Genomic DNA, 23,316 nt, shown 5'->3' on the forward strand with positions numbered 1-23,316 from the left:
CATTCCAGGTCCCTGCTTCCTCAACAATACTGACGTGCAGAAGTTCAAGTGTAACGTGAACAGACATCTTGCTGCCCAAATTCCTACATAGTACCCCAGTCAACAGAGATTAGACCATTCCTATGATGATCCGGTCCCTATTGATTTTGCGGCAGGAGTTTAGTTCAGTGCATTTCTAGTAGGTCCACCCTCACAGGTCTTGCCTTCTCTCTATAAGAAGAGGTTAGTTTATTGCTAATCGCCTGAGGCGCTCTTACCGGGGAATGCCAACGAAGCTGTTCGAGCACTTTTTGCAGGTCAGAGTACTCCTCTTATTCCCACTTTCCGACCCTGGTGTCAAAGTTCTTGCAGTTGAGAGAGAACTAAAACCCCCTCAGTCATTAACTGTGTAGTACTACAGACTACACTACTGCATGATGAATCACCTAATTTTTTAAAATGTAGCAGAAAACATAAAAAAGAAGCAATCTCCGTCTTCTGATGATATCGAACATTATTTATTTGGTTCAAACTAATGAACTTCAATATTATTTCCTCAACAATGCGTAACTAGGCAATATCGAAATTGCTTTCATCTCGGCAACAGTTAGATGTCATCTTGCCCGGAATTTATTCTCGAGGGCACTTGTTTCGGATTTACACCGCTTTTATCTGGAGCGAATTTTAAAAGGCGGATTTCCCTCGCAATTTTCTAAATGCTACATTTTTGTAAGTAAATAAGTTTTTTTTTCGTTTGTGTTTATAACATAAATCTTACTTTTTTAAAAAATTTGTTTATTGTATGTAAACTTTGTTTATGAACTTTTTAGATAACTATAATAATAAAAAATGAAACTTGTAAATGTGTGCAGTCGGCGACGCTTACTTATCCCCCCCCCGCAGTCTTTGCATATTTATTTTGAAAGTTGTTACTTTAATATTATAAAATTGACTTTTAATTGTGTTTGTATTTCGACTCCTTTGTATTTCTTACAAAAAAAAAAAAAAGATGTATAATTGTACATTTATAAACTAATGTTATTTAGAAAACTATTCTTAATATGCGGAGAGGGTTGTTAACTATTCTATACTTCCACTTAACAATTTCATAAACAAAATATACCGTAAAATTGAATTTAACTTGAAAATGTGCATTTTTAACAAATTTATGCGAGTAGGTAGAAGAGTAACTTATTTTTGTAACGCATTTGTTGCATATTATTTTATTTTATTTTTTTTACCTCTTTATTTTGTTTGTTCTTGTTAAAAATGGCCCAAAATGCTTTCTGCATAAATATAAAAATAGCATGGACTACTTAACATTATTGAGGGGGTATACGTAAGAGAGGGTTAGGTGCTAATGTCGGAGAGGGTTAAGCCACGGCCCTAATGGAATAATATATATTACGAAGAAGGTCGGGGTTAAACCCGAAATGTAGCTAAAATAGTTCTAACGTTATTTTACATGAAGAGAATTAGTGTGACGACGATGTCGGTTTAACGCGAGGATATGATCGGTAAAAGTGCGCTGATTGATCACCTTTAAGAAGTTGGGTATTTGGTGTCGAACGTGTTTTGTAACTATTACTTTAACCGGGTTTGTATTAATGTACACATAAATTCGAAAAAGTTGTCAAACAAATATATAGCAAATAAATGTTACTTTTCTACCTCTGGATATGTTTTTTTTTGTGTTTTTATTTAATATAACGTTTATTTAGCTAGAAAAACATAGTGTTTACTGATGTGGAAAATTTAAAATGGCGCCCGACTCTCTCTTTGACACGGTAAGTTTGGGAAAAGGAGTTAAAAAAAAAACAACAAAAAAGAAAAAAACTAGACAAAGTACTGTTAAAAACCCACCGAATATGTCAGCCTATGAGCGAGTTTCTAACAGTATTTTGTCTAGTTTTTTTTTTTAATATTTTTAACTCCTTTTCCAAAGCTTACCGTGTCAAAGAGAGAGTCGGGCGCCATTTTTAACTTTCCAGTGCATCGTAAACACTGTTTTCCGAGCTAAATAAACATGGTACATCAAATAAAAACACTAAACGCATATCCAGTTAGGTAGAAAAGTAACTTATCTTGCCTTTGATAACATTTGTTATATATTTGTTTTTTGACAACTTTTTCGAATCTGTGAACCCCGCTTTTTTTATTAACTTGTTAGGTGAAAATACAGAATAGTTACAAAACCCCCTCCTCTCCTCGTTAAAAATGACTTTCTAAATAATAACGTTATTTTAGCACGGTAACATAAGTGCATAAAATCATAACATAAAATCGCTTTTTTAGAAATTTACCTGTAAAGTCCGAAGTTTAAAACCTTATTTTATAAGAACACATTGTTTTTTTTTTTGTCTTTTTTTTTTTTTAATGAAACCTTGGCCCTTGCTCCTTTAATTGAAAAAATAATTAGGGCTTGAATTACATTTTTCGAGGAGTTATAAGCTTGAAAAGACAGGGGGTCGAATAATTCACGCCTCTCATTTTGAAAATGTCTATTAAAAAGTAAATAATTAATTATATCGGGGAGTTTTATATATCACAAATTGAAGAGAAAAGGTCAATAAATAATATATTCAAATTTAAAACAAAAAAAAATCGCTTTTTTAGAAATTTACCTTTTTTTTTTTTTTTTTACAAAGGCATCACCACATTATCAAGGCCCAGAGGCCACTCAAGGATAAGGGTTAAAGAGTGTACAGTAGAAGTTGGTCAATATAGTAATCATTAGTAATGAAAATTTGGTAAATTTAATAACTTATATGGAACGGCTCATCAAGAACTTATTTACTTTAGACTTGAACAAAACCATATTGTAGTCAGCCGGAAAGCAGGAAAACGGAAGACAATTCCACAGGCGTGCAGTTCTAAGAAAGAAGCTTTGTTCATGGAATCTACGTTTAGGTTTAGGGACAGATAAAGAGTGGGGGAAATTATTGATAGTGTTTACAGCTAGACGAGTGTTTCTTGTGAAAGTTTGGCGAGGGGGGACCATCCGAAGTTTAAAACCTTTTTTTAAAAAAAAACCACAGTTTTTTTTTTTTTTTTTTTTTTTAATAAAACCTTGGTCCTTGCTCCTTTAATTGAAAAAAAAAATTAGGGCTTGAATTACATTTTTCGAGGAGTTATAAGCTTGGAAAGATGGGGTGGAATTATTCACTATTTTCACGAAATTTCTGACACTGCTAGTGCATAAGTACTTTTTCTTTAACAATAAATTTTCTAACTTTTTCGTAAATTTCGGATATTTACATTAGTGCGACATAACAATTAAGAGTACTTGTAACAGTTTAATCAAGACATTAAAAAATGAAAATATCGAAAAAAGTTTAAATTGTACGTATCCGTTTTTGGACTGAAGATCTGCGGAAAAACGTTTTTATGAGAGTGCGTTGAAGTCAGCCATTATGAAATTTATGGAGCACATCACGAGGAGATAACTCCAGTTAAAGCGCCGACACTGAGACTCCCTCCCCCATCTTTAATAATAGCTTTTTTTCCTAAAAATCGAACCTTAAACAAAAATCTGATTATATACCCTTAAAACGCTATGAAATGAGTGGAGGTTAAATTTTTTATGCGAAACTGATCCCCCACCATAAATTTTAAAGTAGTTGTTTTATTTTCAAGATTTTTTAAAGGTGTTCGTACGTAATCGCTTAAAAAGTAGAATTTATTGGTGCTTATGTATTTTTGGTACCACGCTATTTTTAAATAGTTTTTTTTCAGTTTATTCAAGTTTTACGATATCTTTTTTTTAAATTAAATTGTTAGGTGCAAGCACAGAATAGGTACAAAACAGTAAACACCCTCTCCATGTTAAGAATGGCTTTCAAAACAACTTTATTATTTTAGCGCGGTACCAAAAATACATAAATACTATTTTACTTTACGGGAGAGGTAGGTGAGCAAAGCTTTAGGTCTACAAATTTACCAAACGTATTTTAAAAACCAAAAAAATAAAAAAATAAAATAAATAAAAAAGGTCCTACTCCTCGCATAGGTGCAAGTTGTCATAAAACTGTATTTACTGAGGATTGTTAGTCCAAGAAATACCGAAAAGTTCACTGACACAAATAACTTTAATCGGATTTACTTCATGGCCAAATTCCTACTATTTATCTATATTATTTATTTCTTATTTTTGTTTAAATTGTGAACAGTACATCCATACTGAAAAAAAAAAGTAGGTTATTTCAAAATAGACTAAACCGGAACAATCGTGAGTAAATATGTTTTTATTATTTTTTCTTTGTTTATAATCCTGGTTCCGTTTTCTTTTGCACGTTTTTTTTTCTTTTTAATTTGTATAAACTATTTGTTTTTTGGAATGAAAGATTCGATTAAAATGTTATGATAGTTGTAAGTCAAATTGTCATCCTAAATCAGTTTTAATGTGGTCTTGTTTTTTGCTTACGAGATAACATATTTAGACGTGGTCACTTAATTGTTGCTCGTTCATATCGGCTCCATTAGTTTTTTCATATTCATTCGTTTCAACAAACGAAACGATTTATGTTGAGAATTAAAAACTTGTTTACTAATATATATATATATATATATATATATATATATATATATATATCATAATATTAAATGAAAAATGAGGAATACAAGTTAAATATAATGTTATTATATCATCAGAACAATAAGAAAAGTTGAGGGGAAATTTTTAAGAAATTTCCTTTAACTTTTCTTTATTGTTCTGATGATATAATAAAATTACATATCTTCTCATCTTTCATTTAATAATTATTTTTTTTTTTTATTCAATTTTCACCCCAAACAAGGCACGATGCCACTTTGAAGCAGGGGGCTACTATTAGGGAATTAATTAGCGGGGTCATTATGAAGGGAGAAGAGTAGAAAGATGTTTGTTAACATTACACTTGAACTTCTGCATATCATTGCAGTTGGGAAAGCAGAATCCAGGAAGGGAGTTCCAAAGACTCGCAGTTCTGGGGAAGAAACTATTGGAGTAAAAGGCTTTCTTGCACCTAGGGATCTCCACTGTAAAGGGATGAGACTTAGTAGCTTGTCGGGGGTAGTTACGTCGGGGAGGTACAAGTGTTTGCAGTTCGTCAGAGCATTCACCATTAAAGTATTTGTAGAACAGGCAGAGGGATGCAACATCTCGTCGATGGGACAGAGGTTGAAGCCTAGATGACAGTTCAGGACCTATCAGGTTGGCGACTCTTTTTTGAACCCTGTCCAGGAGCGAGAGACAAGCAGCAGATGCACCAGCCCAGATGTGACAACAGTACTCCATACATGGGCGAATGGTGGCCTTATAGAGGTATAGGATACTGGCAGGCGTAAGTAGTTTTCTAGCACGGTAGAGGGAGCCAACCTTCCTTGCAGCAGCCTTGGCAATGCTCTCAATGTATCTATTCCAGTTCATATTCCCTGTAAACGTTAGGCCGAGGAGTTTAAAAGAAGTACTTTCAGGCAATGTGTTCTTGGCCATTGCTATTGGTGGTAGAGAAGGTTTCTTGTAGTTATTGAAGGAAACAAGCTTAGTCTTAGCAGCATTGAATGAGACTAACCATTTTTGTCCCCATTCCACTACGGATTGGAGGTCATCCTCTCGTGTTTCTGCCATTTTCTTGGATATGTGTTCATTTGTTTTCCCCTCATATCTGTTATAGAGAGTGGTGTCATCGGCAAATATACCCATCTCCGAAACAATATTATCAGGGAGGTCGTTTATGAATACCAGGAATAATAGAGGTCCAAGGATAGACCCCTGAGGTACTCCCGCATTTATGTCATATTGTTTGGATGTATGTCCGTCGAGGACAACGTTGATTTTTCTATTACTTAAGAAGGATTTAATTACGTTATGAATTCTTCCAGTGATTCCATATAATCTAATTTTCCTTAGAAGACCATCGTGCCATACCCTGTCAAAAGCCTTAGATATATCAAGGGCCACCGCTCTACCCTCCCCTGTTTTATCCAATGAACGGTATATACGTTCAGAAACTACAGTTAAGATATCTGCTGTTGAACGGGCTTGCCTGAATCCATATTGTTTGTCAGTCAGGAGTTTAGCAGCTGTTAGGTGCTGGACTAGGGCTTGATTAACTAAGGACTCGAATATTTTGGCGAAAAGCGGGAGGAGGCTAATGGGGCGATAATTTAGTGGGTCAGTTCTTTCACCAGAATTCTTGAAGACTGGTACCACAGAGGCGGTCTTCCAGCAGTCGGGAAAACAAGATTCGTTAAGGCATTTATTGTAAAGTTTGGACAGAACTGGAGCAACCTCGGCAGAGCATTTTTTTAATAGCACAGCCGGGATGAGATCTGGTCCACATGCTTTTGAGGTGTCTAGGTTTTTTATAATAGCATGTACCTGAGAAGGGGTGATTTTCAAATCGTCAAGTGTGGCGTCTGTTCGCAGAGGAAAATCAGGGAGTGAGTGGTGTACCGAGTTCAGTGTGGAGTTTGAGGCAAACCGACTGGGAAGCAGATTAGCCTTGTCAGTTGCCGTGCAAGCAACCCCATGATTGTTTGTTAGTGGGGGAATAATTGACTGTCCATTATTAACTACGCTGTTGTAGATTTTCCAAAAATCCCGGGTTCCTAATTTCTGTGCTTCGATGCGCTTTCTGGTGGTTTCAGAGTAATCTGTCTTAGCTGTGTCTATCACTCTCTTACAATTATTTCTAGCTTCTATAAACTTCTGTTTATTTGAGCTGGACTTATGTCGGTTGAATCTGCGGAACGCATGCTGCCTTTCACAAATGGCAGCTGCACAAGCGGAAGTAAACCATTGGGGGGAGTGGGGCTTGCTATAGTATTTCCGTGCGGGAACATGTGCTTCAATAGCAGTTTTGAACCATTCAGTTGTCTCATTTGCACACTGTTCCGCTGGAAGAGTAAAGATATTTTGCCATGGGGCATCTCTGATGAGCTCCCTGATGGCTTCCCAATCAGCCTTTTTGTAATACCTCGTTGTTTTGAGTAGTGGGTCTTCAGTTTTAGGGCGAGAATTTAGGCTGATTTCTACCATTATCACAGCGTGATCAGCATTCCCGAGTGGGCTGTGGGCATTTGTTGTACAGTTATTGGGAACCGTTGTCAGAAAGAGATCTAGAAGTGAGGCATGTTGATCGTGCTGGTCTGGGAAACGTGTCGGAAATGTAACCAATTGAGATAGGGAATGAGATATAGAGAAGCTATGTGTTGCACTACCAGCTACGTCTGTGTGATTTGAGAATCCTAGCCAGTTACTGTGGTGGACATTGAAGTCACCAAATACATGTATTTGTGCGCTAGTATCGAGGGAGAGTGCTATATCTATGCTGTCTGAGACTTTGTTTATTAGGGTACAGTCTTGGTTTGAGGGAGAGCGGTAGAGAAAATACAAGTAGCTAATATTGTGTTGCATATTTAGTCTGAAGCATATAAAGGCTTGGCCCTCTGATTCTAGTTTTATTTCTCTAGTTAGGGGGAGGGTGTTTCGAATATAGACTCCAAGTCCAGGCATATGTCTGTCCGAGTCCTTACGGTAGAGTGGGAGATAACCAGGCATGTTAAAGTAGTTAGAGGGAATGGAGGAGTGAAGGTTAGTTTCACTTAATGCTAAGATATCCGGGGTCTTTACAAGGAGAAATGACTCAACATCATCTAAGTTAGTTCTAAGCCCGCGGATATTAGTAAATGCAAGCCTCAAGGGAGGAGGCAGGTTGGTTTTCTTTGAGTTTGGTCCTGGTTTAAACGTAACTACACTAGCCCCTCATGAGCTGTCCATATTTGATTCTCAACAAAATCTGCTAATGGGTTAGGATAATAGTCGAAAGACGACATTCGAAATTAAATAAAATAAATAAAAAAACACTTGTTGAGGTATTCATATTATATTTATTTTTCTGATACTGTGAGAAATTAATCTCACAAACTCAATATTCCATGGCTGAGGCAAAAATAATTCCACAATTACAAAACCATACCTTTAAACTCAAATTTCATTCAGTTATAACATCAAACAAAGGTTATTGGTCTGGGTACAGTCCTTGCAAAACGGTGGGTCAGTTTTGCCTCCCAAATTTTGTTGGAGTAGTAGCAGGGTTTTCTTTCGAAAAGGTCCATGATAATTCATGGTGTTCTCAGCAAGAGTTCTGGTGCCTTTAATTAGGCATAAATCGAGTCCCTTGGGACCCTAATTGAATTGAGAAAAATTCAAACATTTAGGTGATATAAACATGATGAAAATGTTCAAATGATGCCATCCTCTAATTGGAATATCTTCGGCACAATATAAAGGTGTCTCTGCTTGTAGAGATTTCAAGTCCTTTTTCACCAAACATTTAGGGGATATAAAACATGAAGAAATTGTTGTGGTTCCATTCTCGATAAGGCATTCTTCTTGGAGCCGACTCTTGGTGAGTCTCGCAGCTTGGCTGAGATAATATTAGTTTTTTTTCTTTCTTTTGAACATTCCAAAACTATGAAGTAACTCTGGATCAAAAATGGTTTGGCTCTTTTTTCCAAGGGTTCAGAAATACCCTATTGACGGGAAGTAACTAGTTTGGGTATGTGAGATAAAGGTGGGGAGATCATCTAAATTTATATATGGTTCATATTGAAGTAAGTTTTATAAAGTAAAATTAAATCCATCTTAGTGATCAGATATCTATATTTATAAAAGTGAAAATGTGTGTGTGTGAGTGAGGACAACTCTCAACCTATATACTCAACGAATTTTTCATCTATAGACTTGACATTCGGTATATAGGGAATTCAGACAAGTGGAAAACTTTTTAATTGGGTTTTTATATGGAAAAAGGGCTGCTAAAGAGACAAAATTGAAAAGTGGGTACTTGTGGGTCATTAGATTTTTATCCATTTGTCAAGTGTTTCACGACTGCATGAATTGTTCACATGACGTCTTCCTTATGTTAAGAATAAGTAGGTTTGAAAAAACTTTTTAATGATTGTAGCAAGCTGGCCTAGTGGTTATTGTATTTGACTTGCTGCCTTTATGTTTTGGTTTCAATCTCAGAGCAATTTTTTTTCTGCTTTCTACTTACAAAGAAGTGTATTGTTTAGAAAAAAAACAATACTTGCATACACATGTCTCAGTTTCTTTCCGTTTTTTTATTTTATTTTGTTGACTTCATTTTTTTAAAGGAATTTAATGTTACATTTAATACCGGGCAACGTCAGGTACATCTGCTAGTTTTCAATAAAAACGAATTTCACATTAAAAAACAGGATACAACATTATCTACATACTGTTTTCTTTATGCCATATTGTCATAAATAATCAAATTTTATTTATCTTTTTCAATCCACACACAGTATCTTTCAACTGGCAATCTATTCATTTCACTAGTCCTTATCTTGAGCAGCATTTACATTTGATAAATACTGACGCATCACTAATAAATAAATGCATTAGATATTTAAGTTTTCTACTAATTTCATGCATGAGTGTATGAACATTCATTGGTTTCAGAAATGATGATTCACTGGAGGATTTAATTGGAGAATGTAAACTAAAAAATCCAATTTTCTTTTTTTCCACAGAAAATTAGCTGCAGATGTTTTTAAAATACATGAAGATAATTATTGAAATTTTAAAGTGTTCTGCATTTATCAAATAAGGGTTGGGTATTTTAAATTTAAACTTTGTGTAAGCTATTGACTTCAAATGCACATGAAACCCTTGAATATATTTATTTTACAGTTTCAAGATATGAACAATACATTACTACCGAAAACAATGAACCACTAACTAAAGCAGATGGGTTCTGCATTCTAATTTCATTGACTATCTTTGCAAGAGGCTGAAAAGATAGTACTCCACATTTTATATAACTTGCATGAATAGTTAATGTATCTGAAACATTAGGTACAGAAAAAAAAAGTTATATCTGCATCTGCCCATAGAAAGCTTTTGTCTATTTCACAAAATGTATTTTTAGCTTCTATTAGACGAACATTAATGGCAAAACACCTGGTATGGTTGTACACAATCTGTCCAGATCTGCACAATTGATTCGTTTGCTAAATGTTTGGAACATTGTGCTTCTAACTCTGTTTTAAATCCTGATATAGTACAAACTGAAATTGAGATAAATTGTCACAAAATCTCTTCCTTCCACTATCCAGACAACATGACTATTATGGAAACGCTTCAAAGAGCATTGCTAATCGTGACCTTTTTTAACTCTTTCTTTTGACTTGGAGTATGCAGTGCACTGGAATGAGATTCTACTTTTCTAGTGCAAGCACCCTAACTTGACATGAAAAAGTAAAAGAAAAAAAAAAAATTTATTTACAAGTTCCAACATAGATTCTAACATCTTTATAGGATTGTTTGGCATTTTTATTTATTTATTTTTTTTTTTTATCTATTTATATCTGTTTATTTATTTTTTTATTTATTTATTTTTTTTTAGCATCATGATTGACAAAAAACCCTGGAATTGTTCTGTGTGCAATGCATCCTTTGAAGTCGTTTCTCAGTTGACCAAGCACAAGGAAGAACATTCACTCAAATCACTGATGGATAATAACTTTAAACAAAACTCTACAAATGAAAATACTCAGAGATCAAAACGTAAGTGTAGTGTCTGCCAAAAAACATTTCCAGACAAGGATAGCTTTTCGGATCATCCGTGTGCAAGCCAACTGGTAACAAGAATTTATAAATGCAAGACATGCCCAAGAGAGTTTCTTTATATGTGCAAACTTACTCAGCATGAGAAAATTCATGTCATGGACAAACCTTATAAATGCTATCTCTGTCATTGTTCCTTTACCCATCCGTGTCATCTTGGCCGACACACAATGACGCATTCTGATTCAACCAACACCAAATGCATTGTATGTGCGAAAGTATTTAAAACTGCCGCACATCTTGAAACACACAAGCTTACGCACAATACAAAAACCTTTTTTAAATGTGATTTCTGCTCCCAAATTTCTACAGATCGGTTTTGGATCGCTACGCATTTAAATACACATGCAAGCAAAGTTAATTTTGAAGAAGGCAGCAAAACACCTTTGACGGAAGAATCTCACAGTGTGCCGAATAATAACAGATCCCAAAAGAGGAAGTCAAGTTTTCAATCTCATCAGGCTAAGAACTTAGCAATGGCATCAGACAATGACAGTGAAAAACACATTCTTGAAAACACAGCTCAAAAAAATCTGGAGATTGATTCAAAATGTCAAAAAATTGAGGACGCTGTTGCAGAATCTGAGAATAAAGCCAAAAATAGTTTAAAAGAAACTGCCTCCGTCTTTTGTGACATTTGCAATAAAAGTTTTGATAAAAATAAAGAGTTTGAGTATCATCAGAAGTTACACGCGTTGAATGAGCGTCCAGATGAATATGTCTGTAAAGTTTGTAATCGCTACTTCAACAAATGTAGCCTTTATGAATCGCATGTGAGAAAACACCACGATCAAAATCAGATTCTGTCGAACGGTGTCAACAAACAATATCTACCCACCAGACCTTCCCTCTTTGAAAAATTTGACAACCTTGTACCTCCAGAGCCATCTGTATTGGAAATACCTGTCAGAAAATCAGAAATATCGCCTGTGGAATCAGAAAACAGTTTGGCGCTTAAGGATTCTACAGAATATTTTATCTCTGCTAATTTTCCAACAAGGGCAAAGAGGCCAGTTAATGGTGATTTCAGGTGTCTCATCTGTTGCAAAACCTTTGCCAATTCGTACACCCTTGACTTTCATCTGGATGAGCACATCATTGTCAAGACTTTACCTCCTAACAGACATGCAGTTTGGTCGATTCATTTTCCCCAGAAAAAGTTCAGTTGCAAAATTTGCCGAAAATCTTTTTCGCAACGCATCATTTTGCAAGGACATTTAAGAATCATGCATCGTGGCCTTAACCGAATTCCTGTTCGGTAATAAAACCAGTAGGCAAATTCATTTTACTTGATTTAAGATGTAAATCTCTTATAAATATTCAGTGTGGAGTGTAGAATTTTTTTTTTTTTTTTTTGTGTTTGAGATCTCTTATAGAAATCTTTGGTGCTGGCTGGTATTGGTGATTTTTTTTTAAAGCAACACATTTCAGGTGAAAACATTATTATATGCATATCATGGGGGAAGTTATACTAACTTCCCCAAAAAATAATTACATAGAAGATGTGCTTGATGTAATTTAAACAAAAAGTCATTAAAAGTGGTGGACCTTTAATTTAATTGAATTTAAGTAAAGGGAGGTAAGTCCGTTTGTAATACTGAATTGGTCGCACAGCTCTTCCATATTAAAACATGCAGTATAATTCGATAAATTCTATTATTAATTGTAATTATATTTCTTTCATATTTTTTGGAGTTTATAAAATTTTGTTATAACGTGTATATAATGTTTTCACCTGAAATGTGTTGGTTCAAAAGATCATTGTAAACAAGCACCGAATCTTTCAGCTTTATTTTATTTTATTTATTTTTTTTTTTTTTTATAGACTTCTTGGTTAAATTTAAATAAAGTTTTTAGTTTTGATGGTAAGTTAATAAAAAATTATTTACTTTTTAAAAGACCTCTTCAAACATTGCAAAACTTCATCTGTCTTGAATTTTTGACCCTGGACAATCTAGAAAGCCACCTTGTGCTATGGTGATAAACAATTGCAAGCGGAATGAAAAAGCATTTTTTGCTGCATCAGTTTTATCATTCTAGCAATACATTTTTGTGTATGTAATAAATGTAATTAAAACAGATTAATCAATATCAAGGAATTTTTCTATCAATTAAAAACTTTGTAGCTAATTTTTTTTTTTTTTTTTTTTTGAAAAATCCAAAATTAATTCCTAAGGGTTAGGAGTAAATGTGGAAAGTTATCACTTTTTTTTTTTTTTTTTTTTTTTTTTTTTAACAAAAATCAATTTTTGAAAAAAAAAAAAATATATTTTTGTATTATTAATCTACATCATTTTTTTTTATTTTCTGGATTAAATTGAGCCCGAAATGAAAGCTCTAGTAAAATGTTCAATCATGCCCCAGAATATGTTAATTAGAAAATACGTCCTCCATTCACTGACTATTGGTATATTTTTGAGCGTTCATTATTTTTTGTTTTAATTTTTTATTTTTTGGCAAAATTATCGTAAAGTTATCCGACTATGAACACAGAAAACGGAGTCAGATTTTTTTAGTTAAAATTTTGAACTATCTTAACAGGGTTATCATTTTAGTAAATATGTAAAAATAAAGCAATTTCTGTAGGAAAGCTCAATGTGTAGTAGAGCATACGTAAAAGTTAAAAGAAAAAGCAACACAAACTTAGACATCTTACGTCATAATATAGCTAAGTTTGTAAATTTCGAAGTTTATAAGGATTATTTGATAGTGGAGATATTCATAATCATATCCTATTTCCAAAAGAGAGGAGATATAGCATATGAGAAATATTTGGAATCAAGTCTCCCCTTGTTGTTATTTCAGATCATTTGAAACCATAGCAGCAAGTTTTAGTCTCCCTTTCAAGGCCAGAGGTTTTGGGGAAATGTCAGATATTTTGTAATTTATATGCAAAACTAGGAAAACAAATGACTGATTGAAACATTTTATGGCTGTAAAAAATTGCCCAAAAAAGTCTCTGGATGATGTATCATCCCCTTAATGTGCAACCTTAAGGACAAATGTCACATAGCCCATTACACAAGTCAGGTCATTACCTTTCCAACGAGCATTCATTTGTTAAATTCTGATCAATAGTCGCTGAGATTTCGAACTTATACATACCACCTTTTTTGGCAATTTTATATATATATATATATATATATATATAAAATAAAATGTAAGTTTTTTTTTTTTTTTTTTTTTTTTTTACATGGAGGTCACCACTTATCAAGACCCAGAAGCCACTCGAGGATAAGGGTTATTGCATGTACAGTAATCAATGAGATAGTATCATAGTAATCATTAGTATTGGATATTTGATAGGGTGTCTTACTTGAGTGGTTTGTCAGGAATTTGTTTATGTTGGACTTAAAGACATCCATGTGAACAACATCCAGATAAAAAGGTCAGTTCCTAACACAAAGAAAAGAGAAACCGGATCCTAGCCAAAAAGGACAAAGAAACGGGTGAATTAGAGGTCAAATTATCCTTGCCTGATAAACGTGTGCCCATTGACTATGATAAATGCATAAGAGAACGACAAAGAATCTGATTGCCTGACTGGCAAACACAGTACCATGGGAACATATAAAAACACATAGTAACGTAGATTCCATATAATAGCCTAATGAATTCTCAGGAAGATGAAATGCGGAAAATGTTTCAAAACCTAGCTCTACTTGCGTATTGAGCTGTCGAAATGAATACTAAGAATAGATGGATAAAATAAGAAACTATTTTTTTCTCCAGTTCAGATTTATTAATTGTTGTTTACATATAGCAAAACAAGTACTGTTAACCCCAAGAAAACTCTGGATTGGTCACTAAGAGGAATGAAAGATGTTAAATTGGTACAAATTGCACCTTTACACATATATCTAAAAGTAACACAATAGTTTTTCTCAAATGCAATGAAATTGTGAATACTGATTTTCCTAATTCAAGTAAAAGTGATCAAAAGGGGAGATAACTTGTGTTTTGTTTTAAACCATTGTACATTAACCTGTTTAAAATCTAAATTTAAATCATCCTCCCCACTCTACGCCGTTACCGTTGGTATTTATAATTAATATGTATTCATTTGTCTTTAAGTCAACACAATTTTTTCTTATACGCAATTTACAAATATTAATCATTAATGAATGTAAAATTTAGTTCTATTTTTATTTGACCTGTAAAATGTGCTTGAAATGTATATGATCCGACTTCAATTAAAGTTGTTTGATTTGCCATCCAGCCTTAAATTTTTTGTTTGGATTTGTGATTGTTATTGGAATTGATTTTTATTTTTTTTCTACATATTAAAAGTTTTAAATCATTATATTTTTGTAATATCTACAATACTTATGCTCAAAAGATTTAAAGGTACTTGTACAGTTTAATAAAGACATTAAAAAATGAAAATATTGAAAAAAAAAGTTTAAATTGTACATATCCGTTATGGAATGAAGTTCTCCGAAAAAAAATTTCACTTAATTTCATCAAGTAGTTTTTTTTTTTTTTTTTTTTTTTTTTTTTTTTTAACTATTTATGATACCGAGCAAAAAAATTTAATTTTTGGGAAGAAAAGCTAGTATCAAAGATGATGGAGTGTCGCCGCTTTAAATTGAGTTATCTGCCTGTGGCGTGTTCACAAAATTCTAAGATGTCTGCCTTCAACGCGCTGTCATAAAAACATGTTTTTCCGCTGTAAAAAAAACAAAACAAAAAATAAATACTCGATCAAATTAAGTGAAATTTTTTTTTATTTGAGATCTTCAGTCCAAAACGAATATGCACAATATAAACTTTTTTTTTGATATTTCCATTTTTTAATGTTTTGATTAAACTGTAGAAGTGCCGATTTCAAAATTCTGCTTTCAAGAAGAAAATTCAATAAAAAATGTAAACAAATTCATTGTTTTTGTATTTATTTCTTTATCTAAAATAGATTTAATCTAATTAATATTTTATCTTTGCTTAGTGTTATTTAGATGAAGTAGCAGGAGCTTTTCTCCCTCCTCCCCCCCCAAAAAAAAATGTACTACTATAATCATGAATAACCAGGAATAAATTTAGTAACAAATGTTATTCCAGAATTCACTGGTATTTATATTTTAAGTGTTTTTATTTGCCAATTTGCACAGATTTGAACAATTCCTAAAAAAAATTGGTAGTGACAGGAGAGAAACAAGTTTTCATGCTGAGTAATAGGTACTTAAATTTTTTATTTTATTTAATTAAAACCAAACATTACGAACTTTTATTATTTTATTTTTACTATCTCAATAATTTATAACAATTTGGTTCAATAAATAATTTAGTAACCAAAAAGTACAAATTTTACTTTCAAAATTTTTAAAAACTAAAAGTAAAGATATTGGGGCAATGCTAGGTAGGTACAGCTAATGTATAAATTGAAATAAAATTGCAGATTAAATAAATCACAAACATCGATGTTGAATATGTAACAGATAAGAAATAATTTACTTATCTTTATTAATAAAGTGATGCACATCGATTTATGAGTATATTTAAGATCATCACCTTGAAATATCGACCTCAAATGCCAAAAGGCGATAAGGTGAAAAGGATCAAGGGCAGTAACTCAACTTGCTTGACCTTTTGATGTGGTTTTAAGCCACTGACTAAACCATCTTCAAATAATCAGAAGAAAAAAATGGTTGTCTCATTTACTACATCTTGTACTTTTTCACAAACATCTAAAAGTACACGAGCTTTTTTGTTTTTCTCTGAAATTTAACAAATTATTATTTTGGAGTTGGACATGATGAAGTACATATTTATATGGATAGACCACTTGGAGGAGTCAAGTTCAAATCCAGTCAGTTCTATAGCACTACAATCATTTATGGATGGTGACAACCATTACTTGGTCTGTTCTGTAAATATCTAATTCGAGAAATGCCTGGGAGCAGAGGATGAGGATACGATATTGACAGCAAAATTGAATCTGTCAAAAAAGTCATATAATACTGGTTCATACAAAATTACTTAATTGGTTGTTTTGTAATATTCCCTATCAGTGCCACTCTGAAGCCGCCAAGTGAAAAAGTTAACGATTGAATGGAATTTCCTTGATTGCTTAGTTTCACAAAATCTACCAAAATTAGCGATCAAGTACGGTAAAATAATACAATTTATTTTACGTCTGGCAATCTGCTGCTTTGATTTTTGCACAAAACCAAGTTTGTATTATTTGCGCAATCTTTTTGTGGATTGTTATCCTCATCTTCATAGTTGTTATTGCTTCACCATGTTTCGACCAACTAATCCTCTGGCCTTCTTCAGGTGAAACAACAACTATGAAGAGGATAACAGTCCGCAAAAAGAATGAATACACAAATTATGAAGCTTCATCTTGAAAGGATTCCAAAAAGTATAGAAATAAAAATAACAACTTTGTATTATCCAAGTTGTTGTGTTTTTTTTTTTTTATTATTCATCGCAAATAAGGGCACTATGTAAAAAAAAAAAAAAAAAAAAAAAAAAAAAAAATTTCTATTGTTCACATATTTAAATTTCTACACGTTATGACAGTTAGGGAAGTGGGTAAGAGGAAAGGAATTCCAAAATGTAGTAGTTTTAGAGAAGAAATTATTAACAGATGAAAGTTTTACGGCATCTGCAGACCTATAAACTGAAGTGGTAAGACTTTGTTACTTGTTGGGGATATTTATGTCTCGAGGTACAGGTGCTATAAGTTTTGTCAGAGCAAATTTTTATTAAGGTACTTAAAAAATAAAATGATTTCTCTTAATACCACATGCTTTATTTGTTTAACTGGTTGAATTGAATTGTGGCTTTGTAAATATTTAGGATGCTTTCTGATGTAATTTTCTAGCACAATAGAGAGAGCCCACCTTCTTTGCAGCAGCCCTAGCAATGTCCTCAATATATTTGTTTCAATTCATGTTGCCTGTGAATGTTAGGCTGAGGAGTTTGAACAATGGGCTCTCAGTTAGGGTCTTGTCATGGATGTCATTGGTTGAGAAGTTTTTTTTTTTTTTTTTTTTTTTTATGTAGTTGTTAAATGAAAGGAACTTAGTTTTAGTGGAGCATTAAATGTTACTGCATGAGAATGATTTAGCAGAAGTGACGTCCAATTATTTACTCGAGAACATGAAGTTGGAAATCAACATGGAAGCTTTAGGACGACTGGGTAATTTTGCACAGTGATGAGTGTCTCAGGAGTTTAGATTTTAACACTGGAGACAAAGATATCAAATTGGCAAAAAAAAAAAGTGACTTGGAGATCAAAGATACGTCTACAAAGACAACTAAAATCACAATTTCTTTACTAACTTGTACAACAGATGAAAAATAATTGAAACAACTAAAAACCAAAACTAATTAAATAAAAAAATTTAAAAAAAATGTCAATTATATCATTTAAAAACTAATTGTGCATCTTTTCCAAAAATCTAATAGTTTGTTTTTTTACACATTTTATTTTTAATCTATTTTGAAAATATTTTATAGTTTCAGCATAAATCATATTACAGAAAATCTACATTTTTAATTTGTTACATATCTACTAATTTAAAAGAAATATAGTCTCGTCACTAAAAAAAGAATAATAGTTTAAAAAAAATTTTTTTTTTTTTATTATGATTAAAATGTATGTAAAATTTAAAGCTTAGGTCTCACCAGGACCACAACCTTCTATTTTATGTCATTAAAGTAACATTTCACATAATTATCCCTATCGCTTTTCAACCTAATCAAGAAAATGGTTGAATAAAGTTGATTACTAATAAGGATAACTTTGCATAAGAAGAAGAACGACCGATTTTTTTTATTACAACTAGCCACTGGAGCATTTACACTGAGAAGCCAGCTGAAGAACAAAGTATGTTTTGAATGGAGTTGAACTATTGATTCTTTAATGATAAAAATACAGGATGCTGTGTGTGTGTTTTTTTTATTTTTTTATTTCTATTTTTTTTTTTTTTAAGAGGCAATGGACTTTAAATTAACAACTATCGGTTATTTTGAGTTCAGCTTGGTTTGGCGATTCATATTGAAGAGACTGGTACTCCAAGCAACATTTGCAAATTACAAATGATACAATCAATTTACTGAGAGAAACATTTGATGAATGAATAATTTCATAAAATCAACTTGTCAACTGATCACGTGATTTAATCCCATTGTACAGGGTGACCCCCCCAAAAAACAAAAGCTAAATGGAGGCCATCTAGAACATATACTGTAGAACGGAGGAAAAAAGGGCAAAGACCCTAGTGTTTTGATGTGATGTTTTGAATATAATAAACTAGTTATGACCAAAGTTTCATTTCATTCGGACAAAACACTAAGAAACGGGGCCTAATTAGAGTCGGGCCCCGTTTTTTTTGGGTCACCCTGTATTATGTTATTTGAGGATATGTAAAATCCCATGCCTATGCTGATAGACCTCTTGGGAGACAACATTTGGCATGTTATTGTCAAAATACAACCTAATTTAATGCACACACTTCGTGAAAATTTGACCTCGACATTATGCTGTATCTGTGCAAACCATAGGGGCCATATGTTCGAAATTGTATTTAAATTATAAATTCCAGAAAGTAATTATTTATATTAACCACATATTTGCATAATAGAAAGATTTTTGTGGAATTTATTTTAATTTAAAGGTTGTCGCTTCTAAAAAAGAAAACCTTTATAAGCAAATGGGTTAGTAACAAGGTTGCAGAGTTCGAGTCCGATTTCTTAATCCCTGAAGAATCAAAAGTCTATTAAAATAAGGAGCTGAATATTTTAGAATTGTAGAAGCTGGAGTCAAGATTTTTGCATTCCTCATTCGAAACTTATAGAATGATCCTGGTTAATTCCACCTGCTATAAAGGGAAATAACTTTTGTCAAGCTTGTTGCTGCTCTCTTGGATTGCCTATTTGATAGTTACTTCTATTTTACCTGTTTTAGATCCATCCTGTAGATGATCTGTTTACATTAAGTTTATAAGCCGCAATCCAGCTCTATTCAGAAAGTAAGTGAACCTTCTTCACTTTTTAGGAGAGAAATTTTTGTTTTTCAATCTGAAACAATTTCTGGTGTTTCTGCATTTACTTACCTGTGATTTCCATGAAGTTGGTTTGGGCTCGCTCAGCAGCTGATGGAAATAATCGAAAAAGGTCAGATGGGTGATCCTCAGTTTTTAACAAATGTGCTGTCTGTTTTTAGCTAATACGAATCTATGAAGACTACTTTTTTATAAATTGGAAGAAATAAAAAATTAAGTTTAATCATGCATGTTAGGATTAGTGTTAGGTACATATTTGTACTTTTATGTATTGCATTTTCATGTTTTTCCTGTTCATCATTGGCCACTTCCGGTTATTCACGAGAAACTTTGTGGAAACCACAGGTTGGTAAATGCAGAAATACCCTGACTTCTTTTCATGCAATTACATCTATTTTTCATCACTTAAAAACACATGGTTGATTGTATTTTTTGACCTGTAAGAAATAGGTGGGTTTTCCTATCTATACCCGTTGAGGAAATTCCATCCTAAGGGTGAGGCCATGATTCTGTAGAAGTGTTTTTTTTTTTCTGCTTTTATCTATGTAGTGGATACTACTGTTTGGTTAGAGAAACTGATTTTGGTCATCATAAAAATCTACCCCAAACGAGGTGATTTTTCTCCATTGCTATTATATTTCAATTGGCAGCCAGGGCCAAACGTTTTGTGAATATCAGCATCATTACCAAATTGTTTGACCGTGTCAAAGAAATGCTGAAGCAGAACCATCTGGCAAACAAGCTCAACTAGATTTACAATGTTGACGAAACAGGCTCCCATTAGATTCTGAAAGAACATGTCACTGTTTTCATATCATCAGTGGATCAGACAGAGATTCGATCATAGTGAATGGTTATGCAAGTGCAGATGGACGAATGCTACCTCATATGTCATCTATGCAGTATAAAAATCTGTGAGAGGCATAGATGTGTGATGGACCTGAAAATGTGTGCTACACATTAAGTGACAAGATGGATGGACGATCACATCTTTTTGAACTGATTTGAGAAACTCTTCATTCTATCCCTTTTTCAAGAAAGAGACCTGCCATCCTCATCTTTCATAGACGCAAATCCTACAATCAGCATGCTCCTCATCCATGCAAAAATGAAGCAACAAGCGATTCTGTTGAAGCTACCACACAATAGTAGACACACCTTGCAGGACATCAATGTTTACAGACCACTGAAGACAGCATGAGAGAAAATCCTGATCACTTTTGCCAAGAAAACCCTTGAAGAAGTGCTGACGAAAAAGACTTTTTCTGAATTACTCAAGAAATTATAGACTTTAGGATGTCTTTGCGATTAAAGCATAAGGGCTGAATTTGCAATCATACCCTGGAACCTGCAGGTAGTCCCAAAGTCCCTGCATGAGTCAACTAAAATATTTGACAAGCTGACTCCTCACCCAACTCACCTCTTCCCTGACTTTAAGTGATGACTTTCTAGAAAGAATTCTAACTAGAAATATATCAGGAAAGCTAATGCCAACAATAATAATCCAATTCATATGACATGAATGGATGGTGCTCAGCAAAAATCACCTTCAACAAATTAGAAAAGTTTCTAAGTTTTGAAAATAAGTGCATCATGAATTGTCCAAAGGCAACAGTAAAATCATGATTTGAAATCTGCAAACAGATTCATAATTAGTTTAAACAAGATTATCTTTTTTCAGTCAGGTCCATTTTGAATCATTTTTTTCTGCTCTTTTGGTTATTAGTAAAGTTCAGTTTTATAAAAATAAATGATTGCATTCATGTTGATTTGATGCAATTGATCAATTCCATATCATTCTACCATTGTGGAACATATCTTGTTGCTCATGCTTGAAGTTAAAGACAAAGGATATTTTGAACACTAAATTTGATTATCTATTTAATTCTATTAATTCTTGTGTTAAGTATTTACAGCTGTCATATATTAGGTGAGTTTGTGTCCTTTTAGAAACATGGCTTTAGAAGCTTACTGATGAGAGAGGTCAAAATTGTGAGAACAAAAAATAGAAGTGAGAAAAACAGGCCAATTATCAGGAGGATGTAATCGATGATAAGGGTTAAAGTGATAATCAGTTGGAAGAGGCGAGATTACTTAAGAGAAATTGATTATCAAGAATATGGTTCAACAAGTGTTTGTTCGCTTTAGACTTTCTTGAGTACTATGAGTAGAATGTTATCAGGAGCACTTATCTTGATGGCATGTTTTTTTTTTTAAGTGACATCACAAACAGTTATTTGGATGTCGTTTAGAGTTTTTTTTTTATCATGAGGTGTGATTTTTGGAATAGATCACCTTGATCAACAAAGGGTGATATTTGCTGCAAAGTTCTTTGGGAAAATTTTTGCAGCACATTCAGAGGTATACCATGGATGGTTGTTTTATCTCTGTTGGAACACTTTAGAGAGTCATACTCATCATACCGTATGAATTCAAAGATTCTATTGTTGGCATTGGTTTCCCCAACATGTTCCTAGTCAGAATTCTTTCTAGAAAGACATTAGCAATTGTGGGATGGACCATGTGAAGTTTGCCAACATCCAAAGTAAAAGTGATTTTGGTGGAATGAACTCGATTAAACTAGGGACACTCAGGTCGTCATTCTATGTAGTTAAACACTAGACCACTGTCACCTCCAATCTTCGAGGGTGGTAAGCTCTCAATACCAATGATAATCCAATCAGATATCTCAGATAGGATCAAGGGCACACTCTTTTTTGAAATGCATTTGAGAGGGATTTCAGATATAAAGAATCTTAAACTATCCCAATTGGCTCTTGAATGATGATCAAATCTGCAATGGAAAAGGACACCAGAAAATTTGTTGAACTACGTTTTTACCTTGACTGAGACAATTAGATTTTAGAGGAGATAGGACAGTAGTTATTCACTGTTCAGTGCAAATTGTCCAGAAAAGATCAAGAAGGCTTGTGAAATTCTCATCAGCATCGTGTGTTGGCTTGTCAACAATTAGAATTAGCTCATATGCAAGAGAAAAGTCCTGACAAAACCTCTCTTCATCATTGGTCTTGTTTGAGTGAACTAGCCCCTTAATGTTATGAACATTAAAGTCACCACATACATGAATGCTAGCAAAATGATGAACAGACAGGATCTTCATTTTTTTCAGAGATTTACTCAAAAATAGAAACTCCATCAATGAGGGGACGATAGAGGGCAAAGATGAAAGTGATGCTGTGTGTAAGTGTAACATGGGAACATATAGAGCAAATAAGGGTCTTCTTAAGAAGTGTTTCTACCATATAGAAAACTGTCGCTAATGTAGGTGCAGATTACATAATCATAGAAATCTTGGAGATCGGGATTTGAAGTAATGTTTTAGTAACTTGTGATCATGAAGTCATCTATACAATTTGGCAGGTTGATGCCAGTTTTGCATGGAAACCAAAGGTCATGTTCCTATTTACAATGCCTCCCACAGGACAGAGTTAGATACCAGGGTCGTTTTTAACGTGGAGAAAAGGAACAAAAAACAAAAATTGTCTCAGTCGTGAAGGATTTCTACCCCACTAACAAAGAACAAGAAATTGAAGAGTAGCATCTGAAGAACAGATACTACACTTTGATCTTGACCCAAAGGCCAAAGGTCATGTTTGTTCTGCTGTAAATAGAGTTAAAACTTTGGAAGTTTAGAATGTAAACCCCTTTGTTTCAACGTAACTCATTATA

General features: G+C 33.3%; 1 protein-coding gene across 2 annotated transcripts; it reads left to right on the forward strand.

The window, feature by feature from the left end:
- The first annotated feature begins 643 nt into the window (after positions 1–643).
- On the forward strand, positions 644–12,012 carry LOC145266042 (uncharacterized). Of its 2 annotated transcripts, none has more exons than XM_080121820.1 (2): positions 644–708; positions 10,395–12,012. In XM_080121820.1, the coding sequence occupies exon 2, from the start codon at positions 10,399–10,401 to the stop codon at positions 11,875–11,877; it is 1,479 nt and encodes a 492-aa protein (XP_079977946.1). In that variant the 5' UTR covers positions 644–708; positions 10,395–10,398; the 3' UTR covers positions 11,878–12,012. The 2 variants fall into 2 exon arrangements, with proteins under 2 accessions (XP_079977946.1, XP_079977947.1); XM_080121821.1 differs by lacking the exon at positions 644–708 and adding an exon at positions 4,028–4,207.
- The last annotated feature ends 11,304 nt before the right edge of the window (positions 12,013–23,316 follow it).

Source organism: Euprymna scolopes, chromosome 1 (assembly GCF_053919585.1).
Source record: "Euprymna scolopes isolate OS-2025 chromosome 1, ASM5391958v1, whole genome shotgun sequence".
In the NCBI taxonomy this organism is placed as follows: Eukaryota; Metazoa; Mollusca; class Cephalopoda; order Sepiida; family Sepiolidae; genus Euprymna; species Euprymna scolopes.

Bases quoted from the DNA above. Each gene is read 5' to 3' on its own strand.
- LOC145266042 (XM_080121820.1), top strand. From the start codon at position 10,399: ATGATTGACAAAAAACCCTGGAATTGTTCTGTGTGCAATGCATCCTTT.